This window comes from Babylonia areolata, chromosome 29 (genome assembly GCF_041734735.1).
Source record: "Babylonia areolata isolate BAREFJ2019XMU chromosome 29, ASM4173473v1, whole genome shotgun sequence".
NCBI classification, from domain to species: Eukaryota; Metazoa; Mollusca; class Gastropoda; order Neogastropoda; family Buccinidae; genus Babylonia; species Babylonia areolata.
In genome coordinates this window covers 15,529,710-15,548,842 of record NC_134904.1, presented here as the reverse complement: position 1 = coordinate 15,548,842, position 19,133 = coordinate 15,529,710, and the positions used below count along the sequence as shown (strand labels likewise).

Genomic DNA, 19,133 nt, shown 5'->3' with positions numbered 1-19,133 from the left:
ATTCTTTCCAGTCCCATCTATTAGTTATGAAACATACAGAGCAACATTTAATTGCTCCACAAAAGAAAAGTATTGTGTACACACACACACACACCAAATAAATACATATATATCGTTCTCCATTCCTTCCCCACTTCATATCTCTTCGTACACGGACACACACACACACACACTCTCTCTCTCTCACACACTTTCACTGCGTTGACGGCCACAATCATCAATTTGATTTTTACGCCGTTATTGTTGGGTTGCGATGAAAGAAAAACAACCTACAGAAAGTGACAGACCTATTAGTGAGGATGAAAACTTAGTCCTACTCTAAGTGGGTTCTCCGGCAGGCTACTATCACTTCACTTTTCGCCCTTCCAAGCTAGCCGGTCCCTTGCTGATCTAAGACAGCAGGGCCCCAAAAATAAATTTAAAAAACCCAAAAATATTAGGGTAAGAGACGGGGTGGGGAAGAGAAGGGGTGTGGGGGGGGGGACCTATTATCTAATCAACTACTGATTGGGGGGCACCCTAGACTTAAAGGTGTCCAAGGTTGCTGCTATAGCTGTTTCAGGCAGGTTGTTCCAGTCACGTATCGTTCTGGGGAAGAAGGAGTATTGTCTGTATTGGGTTTTACATCGATCTGGTTGAGCTGGCGAGAATGTTTCCTTCTTTGTCTGAGTGGGGCTGGCACGATGCAGCTTTTGTCGACGATCGCCTCTTCGTCCATTATTTTCCGTAGCATGGCAAGCCTAGCTACCTTCCGTCTGTGCTGCAGAGTCGGCCATTGCAGTCTGTCGATCATTGCGGTGACACTAGATGTGTTGTGGTACCGGTTGACCACAAACCGTGCTGCTCGTCTCTGGACAGCTTCGATCTTCTTGATGTTGTCTTGGGTATGCGGGTCCCATACGGTGCACGCGTACTCCAAGATTGGTCTGACGAAAGCCTTATACGCTGTTTCTTTGAGGCGCACTGCTGGGATCTTCACACACACACACACACACACACACACACACACCAAGAGAGGGGTGAGGGAGGCATGGAGATAGATTTATATTTGTTTGTTTATGTGTGTGCGTCTTTTTAAGCCACTGATGATTAAATATGTTCAATTCCGTGCAAGATAAGACAATATCCTAAAGACTGAGCAGATTACATTTTGGTCATGATGATGAATAAGACAGAGAAAGACAGGAAGATGGGGTGGTGAGGGACAGGTATGACTCAGTTGATTCATAGACACTAATATCTCAATTCTAGTGTCTATGGTTGATTGTTGAATATCGGCACAAAGGGAAGTGAAGGTGGATGTTCCCTCTGTTAATCAAAGGGCAGTAATTTCCAACTAAACCCATTGGCTTTTTTTTTACCCAAACGACATAGTCATTTGATTTCTCCGCATCACATGCAGCTTGACACGATGGTAAAGCATTGTTTGCTAATGAGTATACACGCTGAGAGCAGCTGAGTAACTTTCGTGATGTATCACACCTTATCTTTTCGTCATGTAGCGTCTTATGTTAGTAAGATAATTATGTAAGATTTGTTTTTGTAAAAGGTTGAAAAACCAAGAAGATATGGTAATCATGCCGTATCAAATTATGCAAGAACATTGTACGAAATAAGTATAGGGCTTTAGTATCATTGATAGAACAGTAAAACCTCAGGAAACGAAAAGAATTGGAATATGAAATACGCCAAAATTTGCTAAAAGTGGACACACCAGGACATTATGAGTATTTTAGTTTGGTTAGGTGGCATTGTAGCGCGAGAATGTTTGCAATAGCTAGCTCTGAGTTTGAGTGATCCCTGCGGGGATCACACCCAATACTCTACCTTCTGTTTTTTAGAGGAAAATGTGTGGTATTTCTTCCCTTTTTTTGTTCTGTGTGCCAGGTCAGATGGAAGAGGTTAGGCAGTGGAGGGAGGGAGAGAGAGTAGGATAGGGGATGAGAGTGGGGATTAGAGAGTAGGATAGGGGTGGGGGTCACAACCAATAATTCCACTACAATCTTTGGAGGAAAATAGGTCATGTTTTTGTCTGCTGCAAAGCAGAATGACCTCCTACTCTCTGCAGTAACAATCACCTACAGACGCTTCACAAAAAGAAAAAAAGAGCACACAATTTCCTCCAAAGAATGGGGGAGTAAAATTATTGGGTGTGATCCCCTTCCACCCATCTCCTCCCCACCCAACCCCCGTCCTACTGTCCCCCCTCCATCTCCCTCCCATCCTACTCTCCCTGCCACCCCCATCTCGTCCTCATACCCTAATCCTCCCTCAGTCCCTTCCCACTAGCCTACTGTCCTATCCCCTCCCCTTCCCCCCGTCCTAATCTCCTTCCACCCATCCTACACCACGTCCTAGTTCTCCTCCCATCTCCCCCGTCCTACTCTTCCTTACCCATCCCATCTCCCCACCTGTCCTACTCTCCCTTTCCTCTACTACCCCACCTGTCCTAGTCCCCCCCCCCCCCCCCCATCTTTCACCCGTCCTACTCCCCCTATTTCCCCCTCTCCCTTCCCCCTACCTGTCCTAGTCTCCCATTCTCCCCTATCTCTCGCCTGTCCTACTCCCCCTATTTCCCCTCTCTCCTACTCTCCCATCACCCCATCTTCTCCCCTTGTCCTATTCTCAATCCCCCCCCCTGCCCCCCCATCTCCCACCTGTTCTACCCCCCCCACCCCCCCGCCCCCTGTCCTACTCTCCCTTTACCTATCTCACCACCTGTCCTTCTCCCCCTTACCCCATCTCCTCCCTTCCTACTATCCCCCTCTTACATGCTCCTACTCCCGTTACCCTCAGTCTGGCTACCCCCTCCACTGCTCAACCTCCTACACCCTGCAGTAACCCTCTATTTGATCTAATCAACTGCAGACGCTTTACATAAAAAAAGAAAAAGAAAAAAGAGAACATATTCCCCCACCCCACCCCCCACCCTCCCTTGTCATATTGCCCCAACCCCCCATTTCCCCCACCAACTCATCCTCCATCAATCTCTCATGCCCATCCCTTGTCCTACTCTCCCTTCCATCCCCTCCCCCCCCACCCCCCCGGCCCCCCACGTTCTACTCATCCATCTTCCATCTCCCCCCTGTCCTACTCTAACCGCACCCATCCTAGTTTCTGCCCCCCCCCCCCCCCTACCCTGTCCTACTCCTCCTTCCCCCTACCACCCCATCTATCATAGTCTCCCACCACATCTCTCGCCTGTCCTAATATACCCTATTTCCCCCTATGCTACTCTCCCATCCCCCTCTCTCCCCCCTGTCCTACTCTCCCTTCCCCCTACCACCCACCTGTCCTACTCTCCCTTTCCCTCATCTCCCACATGGTCCTACTCTCCCTCCTCCATCTCCCCACCTCTCCTACTCTCCCATCCCAACTCCCCCCCCCCCTCCCCCCGTACTACTCTCCAATTGCCCCATCTCCTCCTGTCCTACTCTCCCTCAACCCATCTCCCATCTCCCACATCTTCCTCCCTGTCCTATTCTCCCTTCTACCTTCTACTCCCGTTACCCCCCAGCCCGACTTCCCCTCCACTGCCCATCCCCCTACCTTCAGCAACCCTCCATTTGACACAATCACCTGCAGACGCTTCTAAAAAAAAAAGGGGGGGGGAGGGGGGGGCGGAGGGGGGGGGGGGCATAAGACCCGCAAAGAAGATAATTATTGGGTGTGATCCCCTCCCACCTTTCTACTCCCCATGTCCTATTCTCCCTCCCCCATCTCATCTCACCCCTCTGTCCTGCTCTCCCTTCCACCCCCATCTCCTCCACAGTCCCACTCTCCAACCCCCCATCTCGCCCTCATCCTGTTCTCCCTCCTCCATTTCCCCACCTCTCCTACTCTCCCATCCCACCTTCTCTCCCCTGTCCTACTAACTGCCCCATCTCCTCCTGTCCTACTCTCCCTCCCCCCATCTCTTTCTTCGTCCTACACTCTTCCCCCCCCCACCCCCCCGCCATCGTCCCAGTCTCCCTTTCCCCACCCCCCGTCCTTCTCTCCCTACCCCATGCTCCACTCTCCCTCCCCCTCTACCACTCTCCCCCCTCTCCTGCCCTCTCCCTTCCCCTCATCTTCCCTCTTGCCCACTTCCCCCCCATCTCCCCTCCCTCCCTGTCCCCCATCTCCTCCGTCCTACTCTCCCTCCCCCATGTTCCACTCTCCCTCCCCCTCTACCACTCTCCCCCCTCTCCTGCCCTCTCCCTTCCCCTCATCTCCCCTCTTGCCCATTCCCCCCTCCCATCTCCCCCGTCCTACTCCCCCACCTCCCCTGTCCTACCCCTCATGCCCCCCTTACTCTCCCATCCCCCCCATTCCCACCTAGCCTACTCTCCCCCCAATCTTCCCCCTTCCTACTATCCTCCTTGCACACCCTCCTTCTCCCATTACCCCCAATCTGACTTCCCTCTTCACTGCCCTACCTCCTACCCCCTGCAGTAACCCAAATCACCTGCAGACGCTTCCCCAAAAAACAGAAAGAATGAAGAGCACACATTTTCCTTCCAGGAATGGGGAAGTAGAAGTATTGGGTGTGACCCTGTCCTACTCCCCTATCCTACTTTCCATCAATGCCCCCCAACCCCCTGTCCTACCCTTTCCCCGATGGTCGTACTCTCCCTCCTCTATGTCCCCACCCCTCCCCCCCTGTCATACTCTCCAACTGCCCCTTTTCCTCCTTCCACCCAATCTCTCCCCCCTCCCCCCCCCCCCCCCACACACACACACAATAGCGGGCCCCGGCAACACACGTCGCGCACTGCTGTTCAATTCTGAAGGCGGACGGTTGTAAGAAGAGAACACATAACACATTGATCATTCCACAACATGGCATCTTTGATCAAGCAGAAAACATTATCAGTCACAACTGTATACATACATGTGTATTTGCTTGTTTTTGGATCTTTTTGGGAGGGATTAACGAGCCGGGGGAGTATCGACACAGGGGGAGTATCTCGGACGGCACGGGGGAGTATCGGTCTGACCCCCAAGAGGGACCTGCTACACATGTATCTGGACCATTTCTTTTAATTCTCAACATCAAATCTGTCTCTCTCCGACTTGAACAAATATAACTCAACTGATCCTCATTCATTTGTCGTTGACACTCAACTGTATGCCTCTGTAATTTCAACTACTTTTCACTATCAATATTTGAACCACAGGAAAGTTGTATCCTTGATATTTGGATGCTAAAAATAAGCCGGTGGCTCAGTGTTAAACGATGTTAAAACAACACTCATACATTATTCAAAGCATTTTCCTGCCTCAGAGACAAATACCATCTCTTAATGGTGGATGAAAATTCAGCAGGCTTTCACATTCCATTTTATTTCCACCCATCATTATTTGTTCATCGATTGTTGATGTTGGGAGCGAGGTGAAATAGTTTTGCCTCTTATGCAACTGTGGCTCCGGCTTGCAATTGCAGAGTGCGCACGACCAAGATGGCTGCTCCCAAGGAGAAACGCATGACAACGTCCTCTCCCGAGGACACACCCGAGGACCTTTGGATGGTGTGCTTTTCATTTCATGTCCTCCAGTTGGATACACTTTTTCATTTTGGTCACATAAATCATTCATTAGATGTGCATGAAATACACACAGTGTCGTGCATTTGCTTTAGTTTTTTTGTGTGTGCAACGTTATGACTATGTGTAGCAGACGACGCGTGTCTACTTTTGAAGAAATTACCATTCTTTAATAATAATAATAATAATAATAATGGATACTTATATAGCGCACTATCCAGAAATCTGCTCTAGGTGCTTTACAAAAACGCTTTGTTAACATTACATCTATGTTACATACACACACCAAAATGTGACTACACACGCACGCACGCACACACACACACACACACACACACACACACACACACACACACTGCATACATACATTTTAACAATACATGTGTATCTAACAGCTACTTTAGTCACGATAGACTTATCAGCATGAAATTCAGGGTGCTCTCCGCAAGGAGAGCTCGTGGCAGCAGTACAGAGCAACTGTATTTTCTGCCTGCAAGTGTATCTCATTTGTTTCTTCCTATCATTGGTATCAAAATTCAAAGTGGATTTTTCAACCGAATTTTGCCAGGGACATCCCTTTTGTTGTTGTTGGTTCTTTTACATGCACGAAGTGCATGCTACTCACGGGACCATGGTTAATAATTTCTCCAGAATGTCATGCATCCAGACCACCACTTAGGGTCTAGTATTAGTAGAGGGGGAGAAAACACTGGCATGTGTGGGATTGTCTTATGTGCTCTCCCTTCATGAGGCTACCACACCACACTATGATGGGTATGTGGATCTATAATCTATGTATTATAATCATAAGATGTGTACAGTGTAGCTGGCAGAAACCAAGACTTTATTTGGCTTGAACCTACTTGAGAGAGTATTTCTCCCTATCTTAAAAAAAGGGGGAAAAAAAGAAAAGATAAATGAAATAAATTACCACCATTTTGGGCAGCACAGAAGTTGTCTGCTTGTTTTTCTTCTCAGTCATTCCCTTTATGGCCACCATCAACATTGTGAAGTGTATAAGGGGGGCGGGAGGAGGGGCTCACAATGTTGAAGGAAGGTTTGGATGTGGCAGATGAAGAGCACATCCACTTTATCAAAGGGGTGCAGGGAGGGAGAGTAGTAAGAGAAAGGTTATGAGAGTGGTTACAAGTGCAGTAACTTTTGCTCCTATAAAAGCCCATAGCTTTGAAAGCCAGAGTTGTTGACTGTGGTCCATCTGCTGGCAGCAGTTCACAGGTCAGGGAAGGAACAGAACTATTTGTTTGCCTGAGTGCAGACTTATGGCAGTGTCAAGTTATCCTGGTTTGAAGTTGTGGGCCCTTGTGTTTGCTTACTGTGTGATGTTCATTTTTGTGCCCTGTCCTGCTTGCCTCACTGTGGAAAAAGATCAGTTATATAACTTATAATTGATTGATTGATTGTGTGTGTGTGTGTGTGTGTGTGTGTGTGTGTGTGTGTGTGTGTTCATGGAGTGTGTGTGTGTGTATGTGTGTGTGTATGTTCATGGTGTATATATGTGTGTGTGTGTTTCAGCTGAGGCCGTGTGAAATATATCTGGAGGAGTTTTCAGACTGTTCAAGTAAGTCTAATCGACAAGCATGCGTGTGTAGAACACCACAGATAACTATGGAAGTATGTGCATGTCAAATTCCTGAACAGATGGAGTTCAATGGATACATGTGTGCAAAGCACATGATTAATTGGTTGATAGGAACTGTTATTTCAGTGGTTTGACTTTGTTATATCACCCATCAAAGTGTGTTTGGAACTGCTTATTGAAATGACTGAATAGCAAAAGCAGACAGATGTTTTATGACTGCCAAACACAAGGAAAAAAACAAACACTGTAATTCCCTGCAGAGTATCTTTCAGTAATTGTAATTGGCGAGGGGAACTGTGAATCAAAATGTTGGCTTTTGTTGGTAGACTTCAGTACTGGTGATGATGATATGGATACTTATACAGTGCCTGTACTCGGTCAGAGGCCAAGCTTTAAGTGCTTTACAAATAAGATGTCATTTGCATAACAGGCTGTCTACCTGGGTATAGGCAACTCAGAGCTGCCTTTGGGCGCTCATCATTCGTTTCCGGTGTCATTGATTCAGGTTTCATTTGCGTACACATACACATATACACACTCACACAGACATATATATGTGTGTATATAACATTTTACATGTATGACCGTTTGTTTATATTACCCCACCATCTAAGCAGCTGCACACTTTTTAGGGGTATGCATACTGGGTATGTTCTTGTTTCTATAACCCACTGAATGCTGAAATGGACTGCAGGATCTTTAACATGCGTATTTGATCTTCTGCATGCTTATACACATACAGGGGATTCAGGCACTGTTAGGTTTGCACTATGTTGATCTGGGAGATCAGAAAAATCTCCACCTGGAACCCACAGATGCGCTGAGGGCCAAACTTCGGAATCTTGGGCGAGAATCCATCGCTCCAACCATTCAACCACTGCACCCATCTTTCAAGTGTCCTTCCAAGTAAATCAAGCAGTTTCTTCAGGTTTAAACAGATCATCATCATGTCATTCCAACAGGGATTATTTTAAGATCACATTCAGCATATTAGCTGATCAACATAACATTAACTATAATAAACAAAACACAGGGAATGATAATTACTTTTTAGTTCATGTAATGAATAGAATAGTGATTTCTTATTTAGAATCAAATGAAACGATCAAAGTTCTTAGTGATGTACTTGGTTCCTTTATAGATGCAGTCAAACACATTATAAAAGCATGCACACCCACTCACATGAATGCGTACATGCTGACACAATAATGCTCACACACACACACACACACACACACACACACACACACACACACACACACACACACTCCACATATAGATGGAATGAAAATTACCTCCTGCAACAAAGAATACAGTATAAAAAAAAAAAGAAGAAAAAAGAAGGCAGGCACAGAAGAAGAAAAAGAAGCCAGGCACAGCTGTATTTATTTACAATACACCTTTTCCCGTTTTCTTTTTCTTCTTTTTTTTTATACTGTAGTCAAGATCTATCTTTGTTGCAGGAGGTAATTTTCACTAGAATGCTCAGTGAACTTGGTCATTGCATGCACATGGCTGCTTTGTGTAGTGTTAGGTCATTGAAATAGCATCAGTATCATTGAAATAAACAGCACATAGCACCATTGGTATCTGCTGTAAGTGTTGTTATGAAATTGTGTCATGTGGGTGAGCTGTGTGATTGCAGGCGTCAAAGGCCGTTTCCATCAGTACTACACAGGAGGCTGCTATGATGACTGTGAGAGATGGCAACAGGACTACAAACAGTGCCTCAAGTTCAGAAAAACAGGGGATGTTAGTGCTGCTGTAAGTCACACACACAATATTCAAGATTACTTTAACCTAGGATCCCATTAGGGGCATGAAGGATTTCAGAAAGAAACATAATCAAAAACGCAGCTTGGCTAATCCTAACATTTGCATTAATTCAGGTAAACTAACAGATTACATTCTTTCATCTGCATGAAAGTGTCTTCAGCAACATTGCAAGTTTTAATGAATTTACGAAGTCTCAACAGACTTTGTACATATTTATTTGTCAGCAACAGTATTCAGGAATTATATTTGCCTGTCCTGCTCCAATAGGTAAACAGCAATTATTACATTTAGAAGAACATATACATTTAAATCTTACATATAAGTCTTATTAATGAAATTGAATTAAAACAGTCACACATACAGTGACATTACACACACAGATTGGAGCCAGTTTTGTCCCATTTGATATAACCAAGAATCAGAAGACTAACGAATGCCACAACTTTTTTATTTTTTTCATCCTTGTGGATACTTTTTTCAGTCACTGCATGGGTTCTGTGACATCTTACTGGACTTTTGTTTTATCCCTCTCTGCTGACGTATTTTCCAGGAGTCGATCATAGAGCATGAGAAAGAGCGCCGGGCGGCCCGCCTGGAAGCTGCCCGAGGTAATGACGTGTGGGAGTACCGATCAACCCCCCCTGCGGACTGGAACGCCCCCATGAAGGACTGGGTGAAGGAGCGGAAGGACACCGTGCTGGCCAGGGTGCAGGCCCAGAAAGAGAGCACAGGCACCATGTCCGCACCAGACTCCGCCAGGTGTGTTGTGTCCTGATGGGGGAGCGGCCCTGGCCGTTTTCAGTTTCAGTTTCGGTTTCTCAAGGAGGCGTGGCTGTGTTTGGACAAATCCACATACGCCACACCACATCTGCTGGGCAGATGCCTGACCAGCAACATAACCTGCTGTGCTAGTCAGGTTCTTGAGTGCATGTCTATGTATATTTGTGTACCTATCAGAGCGGATACCTTCTACAGAACTTTGCCTGAGAACAAGACTTTTGTTGCCATGAGTTCTTTTTCTGTGCACCTGCTGTGTTGCTACACACAGGACCTCTGTTTATCATCGCATCCAAATGACTATTTGCCGAGTTTGATTTTCCAGTGAAACTTGGAAGATAAAATGAGACTGAGGTTTGAACCCAGACCCTCACGTACACTGTATTGGCTGATAAGCATCTTGACCATTCTGCTACCCTCCTCTCGGCTGGACTCCTCTTGGTGTGTTGTGTCCTAATGGGGACGGGTCTGGCTATCAGCTGGCGGTTTCAGTTTCAAGGAGATATCAAAGCATGTGGTCTGATTCAATAACACTACACCACATCTGCTGAGGAAATGATTTGAAAAAAGAAAAAAAAGAGAGAGAGCAGATGCTTGACCTTCACATAAACCCAACGGGCTGTCTGGCCTTGAGAGCCTACCCTCGGTTTGTGTAAAATGTTGACATTAAATTAAAATGAAACAATTAAACAGAATCATTATATAAGTAAATGCATAAGAAAAGAAAAAAAAAGTGTATGATGAAGAATAACATTATAAAATGTATAATAAAGAATATTTTATGTAGAAGGATAATGAATGAAATAGAAGAAGAAAAAGAACGACTGTACCAGCAGCAAGATGTCTGCATAGTCAGTCGGACAGCAAGGTGTAGTCTGTGATCAAAGGTGTTCAGTTTCTGGACTGAATTGCTGCAGGTATATTATGTTATGTGCTGAGGAAAATGTCTGAACACAAAAAGTGTGTGACTGCAACAGTTGCGGGCTGTGTTGAAGTAAATGTGTCACTGTAAGTGGAGCAGGTGTGTGCTTTATGGAGGTAACTGTGTAACTGTAAGTGCAACAGGTGTGTGCTGTGTGGAGGTAAATGTGTTACTGTAAATAAGTGCAACAGGTGCGTGCAGTGTTGAGGTAAATGTGTTTATGTAAATGCAACAGGTGTGTGCTTTATGGAGGTAAATGTGTCACTGTAAGTGCAACAGATGTGTGCTGTGTGGAGGTAAATATGTCACTGCAAGTGCAACAGGTTATGTACTGTGCTGAGGTAGATATTTAACTGCAACAGGTGTGTGGTGTGTTGAGTTAGATGTGTCCCTGCTACAGGTGTGTATTATGTTTTAGTAAATGTGTCACTGAAAGTGCAACAGGTGTGTGGTGTGTTGAGGTAAATGTATCACTGCAACAGGTGTGTGGTGTGCTGAAGTAAATGTGTCACTGCAACAGGTGTGCACTTTGCTAAGGTAAAGGCATCACTGCAACAGGTGTGCACTTCTCTTAGGTAAATGCATCACTGCAACAGGTGTGCACTTTGCTTAGGTAAATGCATCACTGCAACAGGTGTGCACTTTGCTTAGGTAAATGCGTCACTGCAACAGGTGTGAGCTTTGTTGAGGTAAATGCATCACTGTAACAGTTGAGCGCTATGCTAAGGTAAATGCATCATGGCAACAGGTGTGAGCTTTGTTGAGGTAAATGCATCACTGTAACAGTTGAGCACTTTGCTAAGGTAAATGCATCACGGCAACAGTTATGCGCTTTGTTGAGGTGAATGTGTCACACAGGTTTGTGCTTTGTTGAGTAAGTGTGTTACTGCAGCAGTTGTACGCTTTGCTAAGGTAAACGGGTCACTGCAGGTAAGCGGGTCACTGCAACAAGTGTGTTGTATGTTGAGGAAAACATCCTCGTGTCTTCACCTGGTGGGACAGCAGGCATTATGGGGTGTGCAGAGAAATGAGTTTGAAGCAGGAGCTAGCTGGACAGAGAAGTGGTGAGTACCCACCACACCGGGATCACTGGGGTTCGTGCTTCAGGCTGTTCAGCTCAGTTTCAGTTGCTCAAGGAGGCGTCACTGTGATTGGACAAATCCATATTCATATGTGCTGCACCACACCTGCTACGCAGATGCCTGACCAGCAGCGTGGCTGAACACACTTTGTCAGGCCTTGAGGGGAAAATGAAATAAAATAAGATAAATAGATAAAAATAAAAAAGTAAAAACACAAGTAATGTATAGAAATGAAAAATATTTAAGATTTTAAAAATATCTAAAAATAATAATATGAATAGTCATGATGATATTAGTGAATTAATGAATAAGCAAATATAGATAAACACTCAAACACGCACACACAAGTGCACACACGCAGGCACACACACAAACCAGGAAAGACAGATCACTTGGGTGATATAAATTTTTATTTGTTATAGACAGTGCAGCAACAAACATTGAAACATTGAACAGGATTGGTTGCAACAAAGAAAACAATACTTATGGATTTATCAAATGGAATTAACTCACTCAGTACGGCCAGTCCTCTCTTCTCCTCTACACAGACCCCTCGGATGTCCAGTGGGTGTCTGAATTACCCAACCTTTAGCTTCCGTCGTCAGAACTGTGGTATTCTTTGAAAACATTCACCTCTTCAGTATAAGAGCGTTCCGCTTGCAATATTTTGATGATGGTAATTGGGATGAAACGCTGCTAACGTCGTCTCTTTCGCCGTTCATATGGAGAGAGTTAACTGAGGGCAGTTTATGGCTTGATCTTGAATGGAGTGGTAACGAAAGAGCAGATAGTTTCAATTTCAGTTTCTCAAGGTGTCACTGTGATCAGACAAACTATATACGCTACACCGCATCTGCTAGACATACCTGACAACAGCACAGCATAACCCAACATGCTTAATCAGGCCTTGAGTGCATGCGTATATATTTGTTTGCCTATTAGAGTGGATTCCTTCTATAGAATTTTGCCAGAGAACAACACTTTGGTTACCATGTGTTCGTTTTCAGTAAAAGAGCCCACGGCAACAAAAGGGTTGTTCCTGGCAAAATTATGTCGAAAAATCCACTTCGATAGGAAAAACAAATAGAACTGCACGCAGGAAAAAGTACCAAAAAAGGAAAAAAAAAAAAAAGGGTGGCACTGTAGTATAGCGACGCGCTCTCCCTGGGGAGAGCAGCCCAAATTTCACTCAGAGAAATCTGTTGTGGTAAAAAGAAATACAAATACAAATACAAAAACAAAATATTTATGTACAAGCATTTATTTGACATATAATCTCATTCCCAGATATCATCACCACCACTCTAAGACTCCAGCACCCTCAAGAAACAGAAAAGCTTAAATGATGACCTTCTCACTAAGTATATTCTCATTATCTGCTTGGCTGTAGTGGCTTGTGCTGCTCTTAATTAGTGAGAGAACACCTGACTGACACCATTTCAAGCATCAGAAAGTCAGATATATGTGTCATATCTACTGTGTCAAACCATGTCCCATTTCTCACAGCCAACCAACGTACTAAAGCTAATTATGTTCCTTTTCCCCAAAGCAAACCAGTCCACTACAGCCAGCCATGTCAGTTTTCCCACAGCCAGCAGGTCTGCTAGTCAACCATGTCCTTTTTCCCCACAGCCAGCAATGTGTCAGCCATGTTAGTTTTCCCACAGACGACAAGTTCACTGGTCAACTTATGTTCCTTTTTCCTGAAGCAAACCAGTCCACAACAGCAAGTCATGTCCTTTTCCCACAGTCAGCCAGGTTCTTTTCCCCACAGCCATTCATGTCTTTTCCCCCACAGCCATCTATGTCCTTTTTTTCCCTACAGATGCCCATGTCCTTTTCCCCCACAGCCAACAATGTTCCTTTTCCCACAGTCAACCAGTCCACTCCAGCCAGCTATTTCCCTTTTCCCACTGTCAACCAGCCCACTACAGCCAACTATTTCCCTTTTCCCACTGTCAACCAGTCCTCTACAGCCAACTATTTCCCTTTTCCCACTGTCAACCAGTTCAATACAGCCAACTATTTCCCTTTTCCCACTGTCAACCGGTTCACTACAGCCAACTATTTCCCTTTTCCCTCTGTCAACCAGTTCACTACAGCCAACTATTTCCCTTTTCCCACTGTCAACCAGTTAAATACAGCCAACTATTTCCCTTTTCCCACTGTCAACCGGTTCACTACAGCCAACTATTTCCCTTTTCCCTCTGTCAACCAGTTCAATACAGCCAACTATTTCCCTTTTCCCACTGTCAACCGGTTCACTACAGCCAATCATGTCCCTTTTCCCACAGTCAACCAGTCTGCTACAGCCAACTATTTCCCTTTTCCCACAGTCAACCAGTCCACTACAGCCAACTATTTCCCTTTTCCTACAGTCAACCAGTCCTCTACAGCCAACTATTTCCCTTTTCCCTCTGTCAACCAGTTCACTACAGCCAACTATTTCCCTTTTCCCTCTGTCAACCAGTTCACTACAGCCAACTATTTCCTTTTTACCACTGTCAACCAGTTCACTACAGCCAACTATTTCCCTTTTACCACTGTCAACCAGTTCACTACAGCCAACTATTTCCCTTTTCCCACTGTCAACCAGTTCAATACAGCCAACTATTTCCCTTTTCCCACTGTCAACCGGTTCACTACAGCCAATCACGTCCCTTTTCCCACAGTCAACCAGTCTGCTACAGCCAACTATTTCCCTTTTCCCACAGTCAACCAGTCCACTACAGCCAACTATTTCCCTTTTCCCACAGTCAACCAGTCCTCTACAGCCAACTATTTCCCTTTTCCCTCTGTCAACCAGTTCACTACAGCCAACTATTTCCTTTTTACCACTGTCAACCAGTTCACTACAGCCAACTATTTCCCTTTTACCACTGTCAACCAGTTCATTACAGCCAACTATTTCCTTTTTACCACTGTCAACCAGTTCACCACAGCCAACTATTTCCCTTTTACCACTGTCAACCAGTTCATTACAGCCAACTATTTCCCTTTTCCCACAGTCAACCAGTCCACTACAGCCAACTATTTCCCTTTTCCTACAGTCAACCAGTCCTCTACAGCCAACTATTTCCCTTTTCCCTCTGTCAACCAGTTCACTACAGCCAACTATTTCCCTTTTCCCTCTGTCAACCAGTTCACTACAGCCAACTATTTCCTTTTTACCACTGTCAACCAGTTCACTACAGCCAACTATTTCCCTTTTACCACTGTCAACCAGTTCACTACAGCCAACTATTTCCCTTTTCCCACTGTCAACCAGTTAAATACAGCCAACTATTTCCCTTTTCCCACTGTCAACCGGTTCACTACAGCCAATCACGTCCCTTTTCCCACAGTCAACCAGGCTGCTACAGCCAACTATTTCCCTTTTCCCACAGTCAACCAGTCCACTACAGCCAACTATTTCCCTTTTCCCACAGTCAACCAGTCCTCTACAGCCAACTATTTCCCTTTTCCCTCTGTCAACCAGTTCACTACAGCCAACTATTTCCTTTTTACCACTGTCAACCAGTTCACTACAGCCAACTATTTCCCTTTTACCACTGTCAACCAGTTCATTACAGCCAACTATTTCCTTTTTACCACTGTCAACCAGTTCACCACAGCCAACTATTTCCCTTTTACCACTGTCAACCAGTTCATTACAGCCAACTATTTACCTTTTACCACTGTCAACCAGCCCACTACAGCCAACCATGTCCCCATTTCTCACAGTCAATCAGTCCACTACATCCCATTTTCCCACAGTCAATCAGTTCACCACAGCCATGTTGCTTTTCCCATAGTCAACCAGTTCACGACAGCCAATCACGTCCCTTTTCCCACTGTCTACCAGTTCACTTCAAACAACTATGTTCTGTTTCCGTCATCCAATCCACAATAGGCAGCCAAGTCCCTATTTTCCCCGTTTACCAGACCACCATTACATAGTCGATCAAGTCCCTTTTCCCACAATCTGCCAACTCACTAATGCGGATCAAGCCAGTCCACAAAGTGAAAAATGTGGATCCTGGATGACTGTTACAAAATAGTGATTAACTGGCAACGCAAATGTTACACATAGTGCACAAACACCCACACCCAACCACCACCACCCAGGCAGACAGACAGACAGACACACTCTTTTTCTCGCTCGCGCAAACACACATTCATCACGACAACATTATGTGTGTCCTAAATCATCCCCCAGCGGCTCGGACTTGTCAGTGTCCTAAATCATCCCCGGGGGCTCGGACTTGTCAGTGTTCTAAATCATCCCCGGGGGCTCGGACTTGTCAGTGTTCTAAATCATCCCCGGGGGACCAGTCAGTGTTCTATGTCTACCGGGGTTGTCCTTCCATGTTGGAACATTGAGCTTGGGGAACATAAAGATGACCCGTTCGAGCCCGTACCCCAGAGCGCGACTCCAGGAGGTATTATGTAGAAAAGACATGTGACAACCCATGTACCTCAAGATAACTTCAAGCCGACGTGTTTTTCTTTTCTCTTTTTTTTTAAAACCATGACATGGTGTAATTAATAAATCGATCAGAATCAATGAATTAGTCTGTATTTTCTCCAGACCCTCCCGCACCTATTTTCCTCCTCTTCTCAGCATTTCCAACACACACACACACACGTGCGCGCGCGCGCACTCAAGTCGGGAGGGACATTTTGGGACGGGTGCTTTTGTGAAGTCAGATGGGGACTGAAACATGGAGGAACGTTCTAACCACTGCCAGTTCCCTGTTGTTCACATCAATCAACGCGTTGGTGATTTTATATATATATATATATATGTCGACAGTCGAGAAATCAACGCTAAATAGCTGTAGGCTTCACATATATAGACAGTCGACAGTCGAGAAATCAACGCTAAATAGCTGTAGGCTTCACGGTGTTGACACGAATGTGGAGGTGTATGAGAACGGTTCGCGTGTTGACTGGTGGCTCTCACACAGAATTCATTTGTTTCTTGGTGGGAGTCTTCCACACGGAATGTTTTGTTTCTTGACTGGGGATTTTACACAGGAGTGTTCTTGTGGGGATTTTACACAGGAGTGTTCTTGTTTTGATTTGAGGTTTTACACAGAATGGTTCGCTTCTTGATTGAAGGCTTTCACACAAAAGGGTTTGTTTCATGATTTGATTCCTTTCCTCAAAAGGGTTTGTTTCATGATTGGAGTCTTTTCCTTAAAAGGGTTTGTTTCATGATTGGAGTCTTTCATATTATAATGGTTCACTTCTTGATTGGAGGCTTTCACACAAAAACAAAAAACAAAAACAAAACAAAACAAAAAAAACCGTTTTGTTTTCTTGAATGGAGGTTTTACACAGAATGATTCGTTTCTTGAATGGAGGTTTTACACAGAATGGTTCGTTTCTTGACTGGAGGTTTTATGCAAAATGGTTCGTTTTTTGATTGGAGGTTTTCACACAAGGTAATTTGTTTCTTGGTTCGAGGCTTTAACACAAAATGGTTTGTTTCTTGGTAGGAGGTGTACACACAGGATGGTTCGTTTACTGATTGGAGGCTTTCACACAAAATGGTTTGTTTCGTAACTGGAGTATTTCATGCATAATGGTTAGCTTCTTGATTGGAGACTTTCACAAAAAATGGTTTGTTTCTTGATAGAAGGTTTTCACATTGGATGGTTTGTTTCTTGATTGGAAGTTTTCACACAGGGTAGTTGGTTTCCAAGTTGGAGGCTTTCACATATTATGGTTCGTTTCTTGATTGGTGCTTTTACAAAGGATGGTTCGTTTCTTGGTTGATGATTTTACAAAGGATGGTTCGTTTCTTGGTTGGTGATTTTACAAAGGATGGTTCGTTTCTTGATTGGTGCTTTTACAAAGGATGGTTCGTTTCTTGGTTGGTGATTTTACAAAGGATGGTTCGTTTCTTGATTGGTGCTTTTACAAAGGATGGTTCGTTTCTTGATTGGTGCTTTTACAAAGGATGGTTCGTTTCTTGATTGGTGCTTTTACAAAGGATGGTTCGTTTCTTGATTGGTGCTTTTACAAAGGATGGTTCGTTTCTTGATTGGTGATTTTACAAAGGATGGTTCGTTTCTTTATTGGAGGCATTCACACAAAATGGTTCGTTTCTTGACAGTAGGTTTTCACATAGGATGGTTCGTTTTTTTGGATTTATTGCTGGAGGCTTTCACCAAGAATTGTTGGTTTCTTAATTGGTGGTTTTTGTGAGGATCAGAGGCATTCACACCAACTTGGATAGTATGACGACAACTCCCACCGTGTTGACGATGAGAGCGGTGACAAAGGCCATGGCCTCCACCCTTCTGATGGACATTCCGTGCCTGAAGATGCTGATCTTCCTCTTACCCTCACTCTGGACGTCTTGTGTCTGCTCTGTGTGACAATGAGTTAGGTCCTTGTTCCCCTCATCCTCACCATTGTGAAATGGAACGACACGGTTGGTTGGTGCTCCACAGGTACAGTGTTTGTCCGACTGTGCTCCTTTCTGCTCGTGGAACTTCCTCAGAATGAGGAAACTGGTCACCACGATGAGGAAACTTTCAGCATATATAAACAGGAGGAGGATGAAGATCCAAGGCAGGACATCCAGGCCTCTGGGCATGTCTGTGTTGAAGAAGGAGGTGAAGACGGACATGGAGACAGTGAGGGTGACCAGGTAGGACACCTTTTCTCCCATCTCCAGGGGCAGGAGGAACACCAGCACGTTCAGATAGGACGTCAACACCATGGGCATCACCATCATCACAGCGTAGTAGGTGGTCTTGCGTCGTAGGTGCACGATGAATCGCGAGAGAACTGGGTCCAGTTTTCCACCTGATACAGCAGTGTGGGCTGTCACGTCGAGGACGTCCCACTCTCCGACCACCCCGAACTTTTCAGACAGGTCTTCTGTCTTGTTCCGAAGGACGGGCAGAAGGTGCATGCTGAGGGAGGTGTCCCCGAAGGTGACGGGGCAGAGGTGGCTGTCAAAGGGGTAGTGCGTCATCCACAGGCGGCAGCTGAAGGACAGCACGGTGTAGATGACGATGGTGATGGTGCCGTCAGGACTGATCCTCGCCACACCGGAACTGTCGTGAACAATGCTGACGGTGCTGACGGTTTCAGCAATGACCACGTCAGGCAGCCACAGGATGGAGGCCGGCATGGCGATGTGGTGCGGCAGGAGACTAGAAACGCCGCCTGTGATCTCCTCAATGAGGTCCTCATCCAGCGCCAGGGAGGAGTCGGTCCACCACATGTGGATCCCCGCGGACACGGTCACTGTCTGCCGACCTTCGTCCACGTTCAGAATGGAGGAGGGGGAGAACATCACTGTCCCGTTCGGTCTGTCCTCGAGCTTTTCCTTCAGCAAGGGTGCCGGGGGAACTTTCTGCAGGACAGCCTGGTGGTTCAGAAGCCAGCTTCTCCAGTGGTAGTAGGCCAGTCGGCTTCCTGAGTTTGGGCCTGGAAACTGAGATGCGTTG

The 19,133-nt window shown here is 45.4% G+C and overlaps 1 protein-coding gene across 1 annotated transcript; it reads left to right on the top strand.

The window, feature by feature from the left end:
- Positions 1 to 5,432: 5,432 nt before the first annotated feature.
- Positions 5,433 to 11,036, top strand: LOC143302342 (synaptic plasticity regulator PANTS-like). The gene is made up of 4 exons (XM_076616973.1): positions 5,433 to 5,510; positions 7,059 to 7,104; positions 8,771 to 8,889; positions 9,452 to 11,036. Exons 1-4 carry the CDS (start codon positions 5,442 to 5,444, stop codon positions 9,674 to 9,676), a joined length of 459 nt encoding a protein of 152 aa, XP_076473088.1. The 5' UTR covers positions 5,433 to 5,441; the 3' UTR covers positions 9,677 to 11,036.
- Positions 11,037 to 19,133: the final 8,097 nt, after the last annotated feature.